We start from the raw sequence: 19,975 nt of genomic DNA, 5'->3' as shown, positions 1-19,975 counted from the left end.
CTGCCCCGAGGGATGAAGACCCGGGCATGGATGCGGTTACCTACGTCAGCAAAAGAGCTTCAGTATGCTGTTGAAAAGTGGCGGCTATCAAGTGCTTCACATCTTTGAGGGCTTGGCACTTTAACCGCGCTCCACCTCGACCCTGACGCACTCAAGAGGAGGGCTGTTTGCCAAGTATAGCGTGAACAATTTCTTCAAGGATCAAGCAAAGAGGCCAGTGGATGCCCAGAAGGCTGTCCAGACCAGGCCTACATCAACGAGATACAACAAAAAGAAGGAGTCACCTTGGATCCTACTCACATTCGCAAAAACCCAGGACTACGTGCCTTAGCAAAAGCAGCCTGTCTGAACAATCACTGGGGCAAGTTTGGAAAGCGTTGGGTTTGCCAAAGACAAAGAATACATCAGATTCCCCTGGGAGGTACTGCCCTCCTCGGGATGGCTGCTGTGAATGGCGAAGGGCATAAGCAGTATCAATGAAGACCTCATCTGTGTCACTCACGAACCTCAGACAGAATTTCACGACCCTCATCAGCCCACAATGTAAGCCATTGCAGCCTGGGTGACAGCACAGTCTCCGTCTCAAGTTGAATTCTTATTTGCAACCCTTGGATCGACGTGTCCTCTATTTTGATACGGACAGTACATCATTTACATTCACCGTCCACTAAGCTACAACCCTCCACTGGGAGATACCTTGGGGAGCTGACTGATGAACTGGGGAGGGGCAACAGCATTCAAACCTTTGTCTCCATGGGACCGAAAGAATTATGGCTACAAGCTGCGTCATCCTCAATCTGACGGCAGTGTGGGCATCAAAGCAAAGGTCCGAGAAGATTTACTTTAAATCACAGGGCGAGCCAACATGTCCACACTTTGACCTTAGCATGCTGAAGAACCCGTCTGTCAGAGGATCAAGCCAACATCACTGTCCGTGCCGCACCGCATCATTCGCGGAGGACTTCGCCAGGGCAACGTGTTGCTGTCCAAAGACACTACCAAAAGCTATCGTTTGGTCTACACCAAACGACGAGTGCAGTACGACCCACAAGGCGTCCCCAGGGAAACTCTCCCCTATGGCTATAAAGAGTGAACACATCCCCATGGACTTTTGTTGCAGACATGCTCTGTTCATGATCTATTGATGTTTAACCCATAAAATGTGATTGCCTTGTTCATCTGTTGCTCTATCATTCAATAAAATGTGATTGTATTGCACTCTTGTGTTGTGTCGTCTCTCTTCAGGGCCAGATCTGGTGGAGTCCATGGTCACCCTCAGCCCTATTTTGACCTGTTAGACTCAGACCTGGTGGATGCCATGGTCACGTTTACCATGTCATAGGTACTGTAACAAAAGGGAGGAGAAGGGAGAGCAGAGTGGCGCAGTGGAAGCGTGCTGGGCTCATAACCCAGAGGCCCGTGGATCGAAACCACGCTCTGCTCTGTATTTCTTTTTTCTTTCTATGTTGCGAATACAACCCCTTGAAGTGGGGTTGACGTCACACACCCTATGACGTCATCACGACCCTGTGTATATATAAAGAGACGTTTCTGTCAGAGTCATTACAGATTCTGTTGTCTAAGAGAAGGATGGAACCCATTCATCGTGATAGGCTTAGGGAGAATCGTTTGTGACGTTGTGGTTGCTATCAAGCAGGTCGAAGCCGGAATCGACAAACTGGCGTTTAAAAAGTCCTTACCATCCTCATGAAGGCAGAGATTATCGAAAACCTCGAACCTCCTTTGACAGTGTCAGAGAATTGTTAGATATGCTTCCCCGACGTGGACCCCAGCTTACTCCTCTTCTGCAAAGCTTTGGAGGAATCTTGGAGAGACAGGCTCCATGACATTGCTGGGTCTCAAGACTCCAACTGACAAGGCACAGTCACAAGTGACAGTCCACTGGCTATTCTTCTATGGAATCAAGTCACCGTTCAGCAACTTTCATCCAGCTGTGTTTACCTTGGATGGCGTTACATTTAATTGTGTTGAACAGTGTTACATGTACTCTAAAGCAATGTACTTTGGAGATTTGGACAGTGCGGCAGTATTCTGCAAGAGGCTGTTCGAGCAAAGCAAAACGTCTGGGGCGATGTGTGAAGGCTTTACTCAAAAGTGTGGGACACTGTCAGTCTTGATGTGATGACCAAGGCGATACTTGGCTAAATTTTCCCAGAACAATGACTTGAAACAGAGATTGATTCAATCCTACCCTAAGTCGTTAGCTGAAGCTAGCCCCTTTGATCAAAGATGGGGAATAGGAATGGGTGTATCTCATCCTGATATTGACAAACCCTGGAAATGGCCAGGGAAAAACAAGTTTGGAAAAGCGTTAATGCATCTTCGTGAAACGTTGTTGTTGTGAGTGACGTCATCCATGGACAAACTCCAATGACGTCATCCATGCACGAGCCACGTGACGTCACCCTGTGTATCTATATAAGAAAGGTGTTTCTGGTCCAATCGTTATTCGTCGCCATGCTGTTCACGCTGCTCTTTGTGCTCGCCACCTATCTAGAAGAGAGACACTTTATAGAACAGTTCAGAGAAGCGGTGCAAGACGCTGTACAGAAACAGCACGATCGTGACGTCATTTGAAGTGACGTCATAGCTCGCGCTGCTGGTGTTGCCTATAAAAACGCAGGATCAGTCGAGCGGGTCATCAGTTGCATCAGTTCAGTCGTTGAAGATGGCATCTCCAGGCAACCTCCCTTCTTCTTTCGTCAACTTGGCTTCGCAGGCAAAGGACCTAGCATCTGACATGGCCCATCTCCACAACAACATGATGGCTCAAAGCCAGTTATACAAGACCAACTACATGGATCTCCAGGACCGGCTGCGTGTGATGGAACAAAGGTTGCCGTCGATCATCCATAAGCTAGCTGGCAGGTATTCATCCGAAAGCCCAGAAACACTGTATGGAATGATGGGTCAGCTTCTGTGAGTTGACTGAGGAAGACTATTACTGGATGGCGTATCACCAAGACCACTTAGAGATCCTCTCGACAGCGCCAACAACTCTGTTCGCTTGATACTCATAGGTATCAGCGATGCATATGCCAAGGAAAATGCAGGGGAGACCTTCCTCAGCAAGCTGTTCCACATCGTGTTCAAGTTGAGGAATGGACGTCCTATGGCCTATGACCATAGTGTGCTGTACAGCAGGCTGCTGGACAAACTCCAGGTGAAACTCTGGCCTCACCCACCCAGCTATGATCTTCGATATCACACCTGCACTCTACCTTTGTTCTCCAACGATCCAGAGGTCACCGACATGACGCCCAAGCCCGTCCCTCGAAAAAGAATACCTCCCAAGACCACTCCTGCCAAGACTTCTCCAAAGAAGAAGAAGAAGAAGAAGGAGGAGGAGACCCCCACCAAGTGTAAAACATCGTTTGTCAAAGCCTTCATGGAACATGTGTTTCAACCGGGGATCCTTGATCTTCCACCTCAGGGCATCGTATGGATGTACAGTGAATGGCAACCCATGCATGAGGACTTGGAAGTTCTTACCTCGAGGTTAGGGATACCCCGGACGTTTGTGCAAACCATGGGGGAAGCCAACACTCAGTTACCGGCAGGGTCTGGGGGTAAGGCAGAGGAGGGTTTGCCTACGCCCCATTGGTTGATCATTGATGATTTGCTGGGCGACAATACCAAAGAGGAAGAAGCCGAGGTCCTGCGATGGTTTACCAAGAAAAGTCATCATCATCATAACCACGTCCACGTGTTGTACTTGACATAAAACCTCTTTGCTTCATCGCCTCATCATCGCACCATTTAGTTTAAATGCCCACTACATGGTGCTGTTTAAAACCCGAGGGCCGCCTCGCAAATGGATCACTTGGCCAGACAAATCTTTCCAGGACAGACGGCCTTCCTTCGGGAAGCCTATGAGGATGCCACTTTGGCTCCTTATTGTTATTATTCCTATTTGTTTCTGGACTTGAAACCGACCACAGCCAAAGAGCACCGTGTACGGTCCCATCTCTTTCGTAACCCCACCACCCTTTACATTCCCAAGTAGGGATAAATAGAGATGATCGTCAGTTGACCCAGAGCTGCCATGGGAGACAGACGGAAACAGACCCAGCCCCACAAACGTGCTGTTGCCACAGGGTTGTTTAAACCGATCCATAAAACACTCCTGACCACCCTGGATACGCGTGATCCCACCGAACAACATCGATTGGTGCAACGGCTGTACTGAAAGTCCTAAGTGCTCCTCCTCCCTCTGCTTCCTCCTCCTCCAAACAAAGACGTTCCTTAAAAGCAGTTGTACCCCACAGCACCCACCATGAACACGTTTGTCCCTGTCAGCACGCGCTCGTGCCTCTCCTGCCGCCTTCTCTCCCCTTCTTCTTTTCCGTCCTCTCCCCTTCATTTCCCATCGTCTCCCTCTCTCCCACCATGATTCAACCCTTTCAACCCTTGACCCAACCTCGTACCACCAGCACCAAACGCACCGGCAACAAACGCACGGGTGCTAAACGCCCCAGCCCGGCACCCCCACGCAAAGGAAGCCACAGAAGCATGCCCGCCACGCAGAAAAGTCAAACCCATCATCGTGAAGAAACGACTGCCTTCGGCAGAGAGCGTGGCTGTCAAAGGACGTCATCGACTGTTGCAATGGTTTGTCATTGCCGTGAGAAATCTGCGAGCAGGACGTGTTCCTTTGAAGACGCAACACAAGACCTGGCTGTTGAGGCACCAAGACGTACTTACCAAGATTGCGAATCCACGACTACCTATGGATGAACGCCTGAATTACCTGATGAAACGCAGTGGAAGTGGTACGTTGGCTGGTGTTTTGACCCGTATCTTGCTGAACTGGCAGTCCTACCTACAGGAAAAACAGCAGAAGCCCTCAGCACCTCGTCACTGCCGTGCCCCAAAGAAACCCAGGCGTCGCAAGTCACCCACCTGACAGGAGAACAAGAAGAAGAAGAAAAGGGTCACTTCACCCTTAGCCCCAGGTGCAGCCTTGACCCGGATGGTGTTAAGAAGTCAAAGGAAGAAGAAGACAACAGCGGCATTACCCCCACTCCCTCCAGCGACATTACCATAAATAGAGGCCTCCCACCCCGTTCCTGGTCAGTTCAACGGTAGCAGCTGCAGGGACGACACCATCATGTCTGCACGTTTGAAGCGTCACAAAGAAGCGCTCTGTCATGTGTGTAGTCCTTCTGCGACACCAGCCATGCGACAGGCTATTTTGAAACAGGCCCCATCGGAACTGATTCAAGCCATCTGTGAATGCGTGGTGAATTTGTATGGAGGCAACATTCCTATGACAACACAGCAACGTCAACGTTTACAAAAGCATGGGCCACTGATGCATACGTTGATGAAAAAGATGGTGCCTGTGTCCAAGAAACGTCAACTATTACAGCAGAAAGGAAGAGGATTGGGTCTCTTGTCTGCCTTGGCATCGGTGGTGGGTCCCTTGGTGTCTGGTCTGTTGGGAAGATGATCCTCAAGGAAGATCCTCAAGGAAGATCCTCAAGGAAGATCATAAATAGAGGACGCATCCTAGATTGGGGTTAGTTGTCCTACCACCAAGATGAAGCATGCACGGAAGATGGTGATGGTCCCAGAAGAGGTATGGCAAAGTCTGCAAGAAGAAAAACGTCAACGGCAACCTGTTGGAACAGAAACGCGTGCACACGCTTCACGATATGGATACCCTCGTCCGTGATGACACGGTTCCCTTTAGGGACCGAGAGCAGCAGTATAACACCTTGTTGCAACACACCTTGGCGTTTCAAGACAAAGCCGCGGCCAAACCTTTAGAGGCCACTGGCACCCCCAGGACGGAAACCCCCAGGACGGGCACTCCTAAACTCCTAACCGTAAGTACAATTGACTTACTGAGTCACACTTATGTTCGTCCAGCGTAGAGGTCGCATTCCTAAGAATGAGTCCGCGAAGCACATGGTAGAGCAGTGGCTCATGGTTTTTTTGTTCTTTTGTTTCAGAACCCGATGTCGAAGCCATTCTGCATGAAGTCGTGCAAACAGTTCCCAAAACGCTACAAGCCAAGGCCAAGCAGTTGATGGCCCGTATTCGTGCTCACCCCGACCTGGGTTGGAATGAGACGGGTCAATTCGTGGTGGAAGGGGAACCCATGCCTGGGACGCACATGGTGGATCTCATCAATGATCTTGTTTGACAACGCACCAAATCAGACACTCCACGGGGTTGGAATATTCTGGGTCAGTATCTCGCTTCCAGCAATGTACCCCATGAACTGATTGGTAACCCTCTACGTTGGTCCTGGATGATGAAAACCAAAGGGTCATCCACCCAGCCCCCTGACACCCCCGTGAAGCGTCAACACCATCCACCCGCGGACTTGTTTTTGACACCACCCGCATCCAACCTTCCTCTGGAACCCAAGAAGAAGAAAGCTGCAGAGACCTCCTCCTCCCCTCTCAACAGGGTTCGTCAGTGGATTCACTTTTAATAAAAGGGAGCAGAGGGTGATGTCAACGACAGTGTCACCATGAGACGCCCAAAGAGAAACAACAACAGCAAAGCACCGTCGTCTCTGTCTCCTGCATGGACACGATGGCTCCACAACACCTATTACGATCCAAAACACCCAGCAGGCTATGGAGGGTGGCTTGCCTTGTGGCAAGCAGCAGGACATCAAGCCAAAGCAGGACCCAGGAAGGGGGGAAGCAAAACGGGATCAAGGCCCACCCAACGCCAGGTTCGCCAATGGTTGAAAACCCAGGACACGTACACCTTGCACAAACAAGCCCGACGTTCGTTTCCCAGGGATCATTACCGTGTGGGTGGCGTGGATGAATTGTGGCAAGCCGATCTGAGCGATCTCCTTGCGTATCAGAAAGAGAACCAAGGCTACCGGTATTTGCTGTGTGTCATCGATGTCTTCTCCAAAATGGCTTAGGTGCAGCCCATGAAAGCCAAGACGGGTGCCACTTTGATAGAGGCCTTTCAACGGATCCTGAAACAAGCCAAAGGACGTGTGCCGTCCCAGTTACAGACAGACAAAGGGACTGAATTTGTCAATGCACCTTTTCAAGCCTTCCTCAAGAAACCGAGTATTCATTTCTACACCAGTCAAAACCCAGAAACCAAAGCCTCTGTGGTGGAACGTTTTCAAAGGACGTTGAAAAACCGTATGTGGCGTTATTTCACCCAACAGGGAACACGCCACTACCTTAAGGCATTACCCCAACTGCTACATTCCTACAATCATCGCGTCCATCGTACGATTGGACAACGACCCGTGGATGTACGTCCTAACGCTCCCTATGATGAAATTCGGGTGTTGGATCACATGGAACGACAGAAGAAGCAGAAGCAGCGCTAACTCAAGACAAAGAAGAAGAAGAAGAAGAAACACCCTCTCTTGTTACCCGGGACCCGTGTCCGTTTGAACAAGACCAAGGGCACGTTTGACAAAGGGTACCTTCCCAACTGGACCACCGAACTGTTCACTGTGGATCGGGTGGTGAAAGGGCGTGTTCCTCCTGTCTACCAAGTGAAAGATGATCATGGAGAAGTGCTGCAAGGCACCTTTTACCCGCAAGAACTGCAACCCATTCAGAAAACGGATGACGTGTACAAAGTGGATCAGGTCCTGAAACGACGACGTCGTCAAAAAAAGGATGAAGTGTTGGTGAGTTGGTCAGGATACCCTGCCAGCTTTGATTCATGGATCCCTGCTGCTCATCTGGTCTTTAAATGGCGTGGCCTCCAGTCTCCCAACGTCAGTTGGGCATCCCTCATCATGCAGAGTGAACAGATCTCAAGGTGCAAGGAGGGCAGCAAGCCATCCCCACGCTGGTGCTGCTTTGGCATGGACTTGCCACGAATTGAAGTGGTGTTTTTCTCCCAAGTGTTTCTGATATATGGTGTGGTCATCATGAGCATGGTTCAGTTGGCATTGGACAACGGTGAGACGGGTCAATTCGTGGTGGAAGGGGAACCCATGCCTGGGACGCACATGGTGGATCTCATCAATGATCTTGTTTGACAACGCACCAAATCAGACACTCCACGGGGTTGGAATATTCTGGGTCAGTATCTCGCTTCCAGCAATGTACCCCATGAACTGATTGGTAACCCTCTACGTTGGTCCTGGATGATGAAAACCAAAGGGTCATCCACCCAGCCCCCTGACACCCCCGTGAAGCGTCAACACCATCCACCCGCGGACTTGTTTTTGACACCACCCGCATCCAAAGCAGGACCCAGGAAGGGGGGAAGCAAAACGGGGGAAGTCGGCGTCAGTGAACTTCATTTTCCCATGACATGGTACAATGTGTCGTTCCCCTTCAACTGGTTTGTCCTTCATGTGAACTTGGAACGCATGACCCGGATTTACAGTTCATCAGCACTCGATGCGACCGTGACAGAAGAGAACCCAGGCATCATCAGAGCAGTCAGTGAAAAGGTCATTATTCCAGAAGGAGTGTATTCCAGTCGCCAACTGGTCCAGAGACTGAACATCCTGCTTCAACACACCTGTGCACGGCTGTTGGAAAAGCATACAGCTGATGTTTACCAACAGGATGCCAGAGGACGTTTCACCGTCACCGTGAACTACCCCAAAGAAGACCTCCGATTTGAAATGCGTGGCAAAACGCATGTCAACTTTTATGCTCCCACCCCGAAAGACATGTGCAGAACGCTCACGGGTTCCTCCTGCAGAACCGTAAGCCAACCTGACCACGATGCCATCAGGTCTGCCTACACCACCCGATTGGTGTTGCCTGCTCCTTTAGTACGCATGCTGGGATTCATACAGCTCCCCATGGTGGATGAAGCAGAAGAAATAAGCCATGTCTCTGCTCAGCCTGTCCAGGTGGGTGTGTTTGACCGTCCTCTCGTCGTGGGTGAACAGGAAGCACACCATCTGGCTGGTTTTGATACCGTGTATGTCTACTTGGATGCGGTGGAAGATCAAATCGTCGGGGATACCATGGCTCCCTTACTGATGTATGTCCCCGTGTCGCGCCAGATGATGGAAGACAGCGTCGTGATCAAAACCCCTCAGCACCTACGCTACATGGGATTGCGTCAGGGAACCACGGATGCCATTCGAATCTATTTAACGGATGACGTAGGGCGTCGTGCGGCATTCCAGACTCGGAAGACCATCGTGACACTTCATTTCCGTCCCCCGCTTACTGGAGTGCGTACTGAGAATCAGCATGGTAGGACACCAGTGTATCAGACACCGCAGCAGCAGCGGCTTGGGTGGACAGCAGCGAGGAGGCAGCTTAACCATGTACCGAGGACGCATTCATCAACGAGGGAGAGGTTTCAGTAACATCTTGGGAAACTTGGGACGTTCAGCGCTCTCCATCCTCAAGACGGTGGGAAAATCAGCTCTCAAAACAGGCGTCAAGATGTTGCCAGGATTGGTGCAAGATATCAGTTCAGGACACCGAAGTGTGGGGGACAGTTCGAAACATCATGGGAAACAAGCCTTACTTGCCACCTTGCGACAGGACCCACCGCCACCAGGATCACCCGCTCGCAAACGAAAACGGAAACAGACCGTGGGATTCACCAAGAAAGGTAAACCATTGTTTTGAGAGAAAGAGATAAAGCCCCACCCCGATGGGAAAGGAGTTCAGTTCAACACCAGACACCGTACGGTCAAGACCTGTTGTGCAGACCTGTTGTCCAGATCAGCTGTCAAGATGATGCGCCGAGATGCCTGTGAATGTTCCAAGGCCCAACTGGATCTCTTTTCTGTGCCCCCTGTAGTGACTTCCGTCCAAGAAGGTCAGTGGATTAGATACAGCACTCTGGCACCCCCTTCGGTCGCGGGCCCCCTCCAATTTAACATTGCTAACCCTGTCAATGCCTACATCGATTTGAGCCAGTGTTACCTCCGCATCTGCCTCAAAATCAAGAATACAGATGGTACGGATGCAGTTCGTGATGGCGATGGGGCACTCGCCGTGTCCATGGTGAACAACATGATGCATTCCCTCTTTCGTGAAGTGCGTGTGCAAGTGGGACACAACCAGCTGGAAATTACTCCTTCAATGGGTACCTATCCCTACCGAGCCTATTTGGAAACGTTGCTGAGTTATGGGAAGGCAGCCAAAGGGACCCATCTCCAATGTCCAGGATGGTACACCGATGAAGCTGGAAAAATGGATCACTTTAATGCTGTCGCCCAGAATGCCAACGCAGGACTTGTTGCACGACGAGGGGTCATTCTACCCATCCGAGACGTGGAACTGACAGGACGTCTCCACTGTGACCTGTTTCTCCAAGACTGGTACCTGGTGGATGGAGTCCCCATGAAACTAGAACTGATTCGCAGTCCGAGTGATTTCTACTTGATGAGTGCTGGAGATGCCGAGTGTCGATTTGAACTGACCAAAGCCGAGTTTTACGTGCGCCAAGTCAACATTGATCCTGCCATACGGGAACAACACGTGAAACACATGTCACCCGGAGTCACGGCCAAATATCCTTTGACCCGAGTCCAAGTCACAGCCCACGACATTTCAGGAGGAGGACGCGATTTTCACAAAGATCAACTGATTGGAGGCCAACTGCCCAAACGAGTGGTGTTGGGATTGGTGGACAATGATGCTTTTGCTGGCAGCAAGGAAAACAACCCCTACCATTTCAAGCACAACAACGTGACCAGCCTCAAGCTGAAACTCAATGGGCAGGAAGTGCATGGCACTGAAATCAAAAGCGACTTTCAGAACAACAGTGCCTCGCTCAAACAGTTGTACATGAACCTGTTCCGCAACACGGGACACCTGTGGCAAGAACATCCCTGCAACCTCACCCTGGACGAATTCAGGAACGGATTCACTGTGTGGGTGGTGGATCTGACGGCGGATCTGGGCGCAGATGAAGGGTGCAGATGTAAGTACCCACGACAGACGGGCAAGTTGGGACTTGAACTTCAGTTTGCAGAACCCCTACCATGCCCCGTCACGCTCGTCTGCTACGAGGAATACGGAAGCGTTTTGGAAATTGATCGGTTCCGCAATGCTCTGATGGTCTAAGGATGGACGACGACAATGGCTTGACGACCAGACACTTGAACGCCTACGTACAACAGGATCCCCTGCTGCAAGCCCTCTACCAAGGTACCTTTGCCCGAGATCACTTTGCCACCACCGTGTGAACAGCAGGAGGGACATTATCCTAAAGCCTACATTGTCAACACGGACCCCAGTCATCTCCCAGGACAACACTGGGTGTGTGTGTATCGCCCAGCACCAGGTGCCATTGACTACTTTGACAGTTATGGACTCCATCCCTACCAACAGCATCCAGACTTTCGGAATGTCATGACCTTCGCCATATGGCTCCAACAACAGTGGAATGGTCAGTCACTTCAACCCTGGTTCAGTGCCTCTTGTGGGATGTACTGCTTGTATGTACTGGCTCATCGTGCCCGCGGATGGTCTTTTGACGAAGTGATGGAACAGTTTGATCCCTACGATACCCTCGCCAATGAAGAACGTGTAAGACGTTGGTTTCAACCCACACGCCTGACAGACAACAACGCTGGCCATGATCCACACCCCTGCCAAAGGACACAACCTTATCGTTCTGATGTTATGATGTTACAGTTATGATGTTAGAGTTCATACCGTTTGTAAACAAAAGATCAGGGACGCCCCTAATCCTGCCTCTTTTGTCAAAGTGTTCTTGTTAGCGGGGGAAATAAAACGTTTGAAAAATGTCAACCTAGCGTTGTTATTGTTGTTGAAATGAACCCTTCTTTTGAGAGAGATGGATGGCCCTGAAAAGGGCTGTTTTTTAGAGTGTACCTCACTCAAGGGACCAGAGCTGGCACCTACATTGGCAGGGATGAATGGTCATCTTTGTTTTTACTGGGCACTTGCTCCCATGAGTTAAACGCCTGATATAAGTGTCCTTTAACACTGTCTTGCAGTAGACGCATTGAAAGGTACCATTATACTCGATGCTCCCGTTGGCGTAGACGGGCAGGCAGCCAAAACATTGGTGGCACTGCCATGCCGGTAAGGGTGGTGATGCTGTCTCCAAAGGCATGAGTTCCAGATCCCAGTTTTCAGCCATGGTGTTGGTTGTAACACTGCTTCGGTCATCCCTCTCATCATATATAGTGAGAGCTCAGCCAATCCAAGGCTATGGGGGCGCCACCACCTCACGGTGACGTCATCGGTACTACGTCATTACCCTCACGCGCGACCATGACGTCATCGATACCACGTCATCGACGACACGTCATCGCTGTCTCGTCGCCTGTATATAAACTCCAGCATGGGCCAGTGAGGGCTATTTTGATGCAACATGGACACAAGAAAAGTGGAAGTCATGCGACCGGCACCTTACCGGAAAAACTGTGGTAGACGGCAATGCTTACGGTGCAGCCCTACCTTACAAGGGAAGGTTGGCATCAAAATGGAAGAGGCAGCAACAACACCTACAGAACCGGTACCAACAACGGCAACAGAAGCAGCGGCAGCCACACCACCACCACCACCTACGGCAGCAGACACAGTAGCCCCACCACCACCAACAACAGCGAAAACATTACCAAAATGGTCATCAAAATGGCGACTGATTATTTGTCCTACCTGTTTCAAAGCATATCCCTCGAATCGCTTTGATGTCGTCCCAGGAGCTGACTTTTACATATGCCTCTACTGTGGGGAAAGCATCATCAAGAGAGGGCAACAGCAGCACGATGATGTGTGCCCCGGAAAATTTATTTTTCGGGGTCTCCATCTCCTCTGTGAATGTTAACCTGTCTTGTTCACATACCAACGGCCCTTTTCAGGCCACCCACCTCGCTTGAAAGAAAACCTGAGTGACAAAAGCTCTGAACCACACACACACTTCTCTAGCCACGCCATCGTCCCCCTCACCACTCTCCCTCCCTCCCTCACTCCCTCTCCTTCCCCTCTCCTTTCCTCTCCTTCCCTCTCCGTCCCGTCCGCCGCTCGTCCGTTCCGCCATCTTGAAATGCGTCTACGCTCGCGAGATCCCGCGAGAGTCCACGAGATCCCCGCGAGATCTCACGCGATCCCACCGGATGGGACGCCATCTTGAAACGCGTCCGCCATCTTGGCCCGGAGGTGACGTCATCGTCATGCGCGCGCACCCACCGGAACCGGACGTGACGTCATCGCGATGCATGCGCACACACCGGAACCGGAACCCGAGTGGTCTCCCCCTGATGGCGGCACATCCGGTCCCCGTGGGGCCGCCATCTTGATCCAAGATGGCGGCGCCCACGGGGACCGGATGTGCCGCCATCTTGAAAATCCCGCCAGGGAGACACTGTACACTACTGTTACCATATTCACAGAAGAATGGGCCAGCTTCTAAACATCTTGCATCTCAGCCCCACTTCACAACACACTACCCTACTGTGTATATTAGGGTCAGTCTGCCTGTTAGGCGTGTCCTCATTAATGTATTGTCATCAGGCAGATGGAACTTGTAATGTTTAGGTACTGCTTGTGATATATGACCATAGGTTTTCCGAATTTATGAATTACATCACATAACAAGAAAGTATCAGGCTTGTGATTTCTGTAAGGAGTTTGCAATTAGCTCGCCGGCATGTGTCAGATAAAAGGCTTTGCTATGCATGAAATAGTTTATAGTTCTAATAGTGCATTTTGGCAATGAAAGCCCAATCACACTACCACTTACTCTTTATTAACCCAACGTGACAGACACTCCGAAGCAACTGACGGCCAAATAAAAAATGCCATCACCTTTACGAAGTTAGTGCATATTGGCCTTGTGTCTTACTGAAACCAAGCATTCTTCTTAACACACTGAATTAACTTAACTCGGATAAATTTAGGACGGTAATATTTTCTAGCATCCGCCTCCTGATACCACGGAAAACATTCTTACAGCATGACAGAAACTATTTTTTGCAAATGGTCATCTCATTATCGTCTTACAATCGAAAAGGTTTCTTTTTTCTTCTCCCTAATTCTTTGTCTAGATCAAATTGACCTTGGGGTTTGAGTTCACTTAAATTAAATTATGCCTCATTTATAGAAATATTGAATTTGAGGACAAAGAAAGTTAAACATTTCTCAATACACTGATTCATATTTTCCGCAAATAAATCCGCTTGAATATGTTTTTGCAGAGCAAAGTAAAGAATAGAAATAGTATCTTAAAGCAGACCCGATCGCTGTGCATGATTTGCTGTTCAATGTTCAATCATCATGCAATGGCCTGACTGCAGTTGGAGCAGTTTAAGCTGTTCATATTTGAATACACACGAGTGATATAAGAAATAAGTGACGTCACTCAACTGTAGGTATATTTCAGCGTGTGCGTCTGGTAGTTATGGAGACAGCTGTAGCAAGGACTGCAACTCCCGTCACTGCTTCAACACGAAAGACCAATGTCCTCCTGTCACAGGGGCGTGTTCATGGTGCCAACCAGGGTGGGCAAGACCAGACTGTACAGGTATGTACAGGGTTGTACGTCGATGTACAATGTCAGTTTATACAATTTGGTAAGTCGTGTTTTTGTTATTAGACGGTTACTGTGACATAATCATATTACTGTCAGTAATATTCACTAGCTGTGTGCGATGACAACAGGGTTTTAAGGTTTTTAGGATGATATTGTGTGATAAAGAGGTTATTATGTTTTGATAGAGTATATTTATACATGTTGGTCATTGTACCATGACTTATTCATAACTTTGTTGTACCTTTCTTTGTGATTTTTGTCAAATTTATGTTGGGAGCTATCTGAAAATGCAACACCATTTTGGGATGGAACACATCCTTTATTAGAAACTCCATCCATTTGGCAAGCCAAGTCCAGTTGATATGTCAGATCAAAGACTATGGATGAACTGCTTGCATCTTGTGTTTGATAGTATAGTTCCTCTTTTCATTACTGCAATGAAAGCCCAGTCACATTGCCACTGAATTTGACTTAAACTGAAAATCCGAAATAACTGACAGCGAAAATCACAAGAATCAGTATCCCATCAGTTACATGTAGAAATACTGACCTTTTATCTGATTTGGAAATAAGCATACTGAGGGGATGAGACATATATTGTACTTAATACATAGACTCAGACACGACATTTATGTTTTGCAGTATGCGCCTCCGGATATTATGGAAGCAGCTGCAACCAACTGTGTAGTAACACTCACTGCAGTCATACCTGTGGTGGAATACAGTGGAATTGTATCGGTGGATGTTTGGCTGGATACCATGGACATTACTGTACACAAGGTAATGTTTAAGGTTACTTACGTCACCTCATACTTTTAAAATGTGTTTTTATAACGGAATCAGGGTCTTGTGGACGTTTTATGCTGACAAAAGTGTCTTTAACTTCACCAGTCAATGGCGCCAAACATGCATATTTTTGTTTTCAAAAGACACTTTTATGAATTTTGTCTTCATTTCTAATATCAGAATTCAGTTAGTGGCATCGTCATTGAAAACCCGTGTAAATGCAAAATGTTAATGAATTGTTCACATGAACAAACACGGCAATATATGGTTCACGGAACTAAATAGGATTACATTTTGGTCGCTGATAATTCCAACATGGTAATATCCAACCTAACATCTTGGAATCTTTACAAAGTATTTGAATGTTGTAAGCCCGGCAGTGATCAAACACTTGTGTACATGAGTCGTAAGATATAGTCTCTATAGGTCACGTGAACTCCGATGATGTTGGTACGGATACTGAAGTCAGTAGACAGACCATGGATGCTCTGAATAACCTGTCTACAATAGATCATTGCAGTTTTTCTGCTCCAAATAATCCGACTAGACTTTTGCCGTGGTTTTCGAATTAGCAGAATGACTTCCCAGTTAAACAGAACTGAACAAAACAGACTCTGTTTTTGCAGTCGAGAACATCATAGCTCCTATTTAGGAGATAAACATCATGTGTTGGCCAATTTCCGGGTGTATTGATTATTTGAAGCACGGGAATTCATTTGGAACCGAAGGCGTCAGCCGGAGGTTTCAAATGAAATATTCCCGTGCTTCAAATACTCAATACACCCGGAAATTGGCCAACACATGATGTTTATCGACATTGTAAACACAAAAGTAAACCAAAACGTCCACACACGTTTTTGTGTCTGCACTCATTGACATCGAGTACGGGTACATCAGACGGCCGTTTCGGCTGTCTCCCATGGTAGCATCTGGAACTGCTCATTTGTGACGCCATTCGGACTTTACGTCACAATATGATTTTAATGACGTCATCACAGCTGATGACGTAACAATACAATGGTGTGAGAGATGTTTGTATGTATTAATACGCAGCGAATTTCCGGGAATCGAATACCATTTGATCACGTTTTTCAACCAATCAGATTGAAGAACACAGTGACTTTTGGTTTACCATTATGATTTTCAACAAGAAAAACTTGCAGCTGAATTTCGGTTTTATTGTCAACTTCTGTTACTTATTTGTAGCAGTATGCATTTTGTCCTCGCCGCGTTTGAATAATTTGAATAATATATTTTTGCGTACAAAGATCATTTTGTTTCCATTTTTACGAGCATATATTTTAATGAATTTGATTATTATATTTGCAAGCATGCTCCTCTGGGTCCGCACACTAATATTAGCATTAATCCATACAATTCCAATACTGCTCAGTATGCAACTCTGGGTATTATGGAGCCAACTGTGGCCAGTCATGTGCTGCACGTCACTGCAAGATGGACTCCAGCTGTGATGTGACACAAGGGCAGTGTGTCGGTGGATGTGCGGCTGGATATCATGGAACAGACTGTAGACAAGGTAATATCTCCTGATATCTCGTTATTGGTGAAAAGTTTCAGAAATATGTTTGTAAAACTTTTCCTGTAATGTTGGTTCCCTCGTCATAACAGCTGAATAGCTAAATTAATCAAGCCGTCTCATGATCTACTTACAATCGAATGTCCATTCCTTCCAATATACATTGTCTTTATTGCGTGCTTTTTTTTACATGTTACATGGAAGTCAAATATCCTTCACTACAACGTTTGATATGGGTTATGTTAAATTCTTCCTTTGAATTTTATGCAAACGGAAATACCGCTGTAAAACACAGCAGATTTTTTTCAATTACGTCTGGATATGGTAAGCATACAATATGTTAAATCATGATTCGCTTTGGAGCAGTTTAAGCAGTTACTATACACATGTACCAGTGATACAAGAACTGACCTCACTGAACTCACAATTTATTTCAGCATGCACGTCTGGTGTCGCGTACGGAGACAACTGTAGCAAGTACTGCAACTCCCGCCACTGTGTCCACAACTTGGCTTCCTGTCCTCCTGACACAGGAGCATGTTCAAGTGCAGGCTGCCGAACGGGGTGGGCAGGAACTGACTGTACAGGTATGTACAAGACTGTACTGTATGAATCTGTACCTTTCTCAAGTTTTGGGTGCAAGACGATAGCAATAACATAATGGTATTATTGTGATTAATAGTATGTAACTACTCTACCACGGGGACCAAAATTGAAGCAATAGCATCTTTAATTACAGGCGGGCGTATATAAATACATACATTCTTGTGGCCATATGGGAAGGAAAATGATAGTGAAAGTGAAATAACAGTCCTGTGTGCGGATACCTTCTCGTCGGTGATAATAGGTTACGACCCGAGTACCATACGGTCTAGCATTGTTATCTGTCAGTTCATAGATTTGCCTATAATTCACGCTAATGAACAAGACGACAATGCAGCTTCTGTCAACGTGTCGCTGGCTAGTCTAACATCCAGTTACAAGAACCAAATTAGTTGGCCTGTCACATTTTATACCGTCCAACACCACGACACTACTGTTTCCATTCCAATCATGTCAAGACGTTGCTCTTGCTTCCCGATCGCCCCAATGTTGATATCGACTCCTCCTCTTTTGGCGCTCTACATAGAGCTGGGTTTATTATTATAGGATATTTATACAGCGCACATATCCATGTATCTAGTACATGCTCAAGGCGCTGACATTTCACTGGATGTCAATCTCAACTACACATCGTAATATCAATATCAACTCCCCGGGGATCACCGCACCGAGTTATTGCGGCTTTCTCATCCTTAAGAGGCACCCATTCACAGCTATGTGGACTAGGACACATAGTTCACTGCACTTTGCTGTACCCGAAGCTAGGTGTTTACACGTATTCATGTTGCCACCATCTGGTCATATACCAATGGATTCGTGGGTTCTTTTAAGTGCACATGGTTGTGTAATGTACACTAGGGGTTGTGACAACACTGAACAGGTGAGAGTGAGTGAGTGAGTTAAAAGTTATGGTCACAAAAGGGTGAGAAGAGACCTGATCATTGGATACTGTCTTGTGCTAATGCAGGGCGTGCAGTTCATGCTTGATGTGAGATTTGTGTTGTGATTCAGGGTTTGTGTTGAAATGTAAAGCCACATTATCAGACAGGTACTTCCACCTCAACCATACCTAAATGAAAGATTTAGTTAAATAAATTCGATCCCTCTATTCACTTGGTAGTATATGGTTACAGAATATATATAAATACATTTGAATCGATTGAACAGATATCGTCCGAGAGAGTAGCAATTTCAGCAAAATCAGACCGTAGTGCTCGCTGCTGTTTCCCAAAGACCTGTGGACAGCCTGTGCACTTCTCAACAAAGCCTGTGTAAATATCTGGTCCTTTCTAAATTACCCCTTGATTTGTAGAACCCTGACTTCCATCTCTAATCCCTTTGTTAATTCCCTGGTTTCATCAACTTGTTGCCTAGTTATTTTAATGACGTTGCCACTGTATTTACTTTATTTATATTCTGTATACATACATTCCCTCCTCCTCATGTCAATTCCTTTTTGGTAGCGGGGCTAGAATCTGTATCGAAATTCGTGAAATAAAAGAAGTTGCTATCCATAAAATTGTCAATATTGCACTTTTCCCGCTTCCATTGACCAGACGAGGCTTTTCGCGAGGTCGCTTCATTGACAGAAGAACTTGCCAGTTGAAGAGCAGAAAACAGACTCTGTTTTTGCAGCCGACCTGACCCCCATTCAAAATTTGTCACATGCAGATCGTGCCCTAGTCTTGCATCTTGGTTTTGTGTCCTCAAGTTGTGATATTTATCTGTTGCAGGATGCCTTTTATCGTCGCTGCGTTTGAATAATTCCATCAACAACACTAAAGTTTTGTGTATCAATATTAATGTATATTTCGGACAACTTGTTTAAGTGGCATTTAGAAGGTGGTGTGATGAACAACAAGGAGAGTTCTATGGATATACAACTTCTTTAATATGATATGAGCGAAGTTTCGGTGTAGCTACTAACACCGTTATCAAGCAAATCATGTACAATACTAGATGCAAGGTATATTTATATACATGGTAAAGTTGAGCAGTAAGTGATGATGTTTACACAATTAATGAGGTAGATGTACAAGGTGGTGGATGTTTACACAAGAGGCCAATAGTTACACAAACATAGTAAGCTATGGGGGATTAAGGAGGAAGCCAGTGATATGACAGACAGGAGAATAATAGGATTAAGATTGCTTGGTGATGAGTTGGTTGTAGGCAGTGGGGATGTAATATCCTTGGTCTCTGTTCATGGCCGGTTGGAGTCTCTTGATGTGAATGGCTTCTAGTAGCTTTCTGATCTTGTAGTGGGTGTGATTGCTGGTGAGTACATTGATGCTGTTCCATAGGATGTTGTGGTCTGGGTGAGCTTGGGTGTGGTCAGAGATGGCGGATTTAGAGTCTTTCTTCTTCACAGAGGCTTGATGTTCTTTGATTCTTACAGGAAGGGGTCTTGAGGTTTCGCCGATGTACGAGTCTCCACGGTCACACTTTATGTGGTAAACTGTGCCTGAGGGGGTCTTCTGTAGTTGTGGGGGTTGGTCTGCCATTGGCTTTTAGGAGGTTCTGTATAGTAGTACCTCTCTGGAACACAACATCAATGTTGACTTGGTGTTTTAAGAGTCGGCTGATCTG

At 47.3% G+C, this 19,975-nt stretch overlaps 2 protein-coding genes across 5 annotated transcripts in view; one reads left to right on the top strand and one right to left on the bottom strand.

The window, feature by feature from the left end:
- LOC124263694 (receptor-type tyrosine-protein phosphatase alpha-like) overlaps nucleotides 1-19,975 on the bottom strand; it is a 310,238-nt gene that overhangs the window by 168,258 nt on the left and 122,005 nt on the right. The window lies entirely within an intron of this gene.
- Nucleotides 1-19,975, top strand: part of LOC124263693 (multiple epidermal growth factor-like domains protein 11) — a 134,312-nt gene that overhangs the window by 99,070 nt on the left and 15,267 nt on the right. Inside the window, exons 15-19 of the mRNA XM_046698355.1 lie at nucleotides 14,311-14,451; nucleotides 15,103-15,240; nucleotides 16,640-16,783; nucleotides 17,221-17,370; nucleotides 19,120-19,166. Coding sequence (XP_046554311.1) covers nucleotides 14,311-14,451; nucleotides 15,103-15,240; nucleotides 16,640-16,783; nucleotides 17,221-17,370; nucleotides 19,120-19,166 — 620 coding nt within the window. The remainder of the gene's footprint in view (nucleotides 1-14,310; nucleotides 14,452-15,102; nucleotides 15,241-16,639; nucleotides 16,784-17,220; nucleotides 17,371-19,119; nucleotides 19,167-19,975) is intronic.

The sequence above is a fragment of the Haliotis rubra genome, unplaced genomic scaffold (genome assembly GCF_003918875.1).
Source record: "Haliotis rubra isolate DU_JTF1 unplaced genomic scaffold, ASM391887v1 Scf895, whole genome shotgun sequence".
Lineage (NCBI taxonomy): Eukaryota > Metazoa > Mollusca > Gastropoda > Lepetellida > Haliotidae > Haliotis > Haliotis rubra.
Note: the sequence above shows the minus strand (reverse complement) of the source record. Positions and strands in the feature narration are given on the sequence as shown.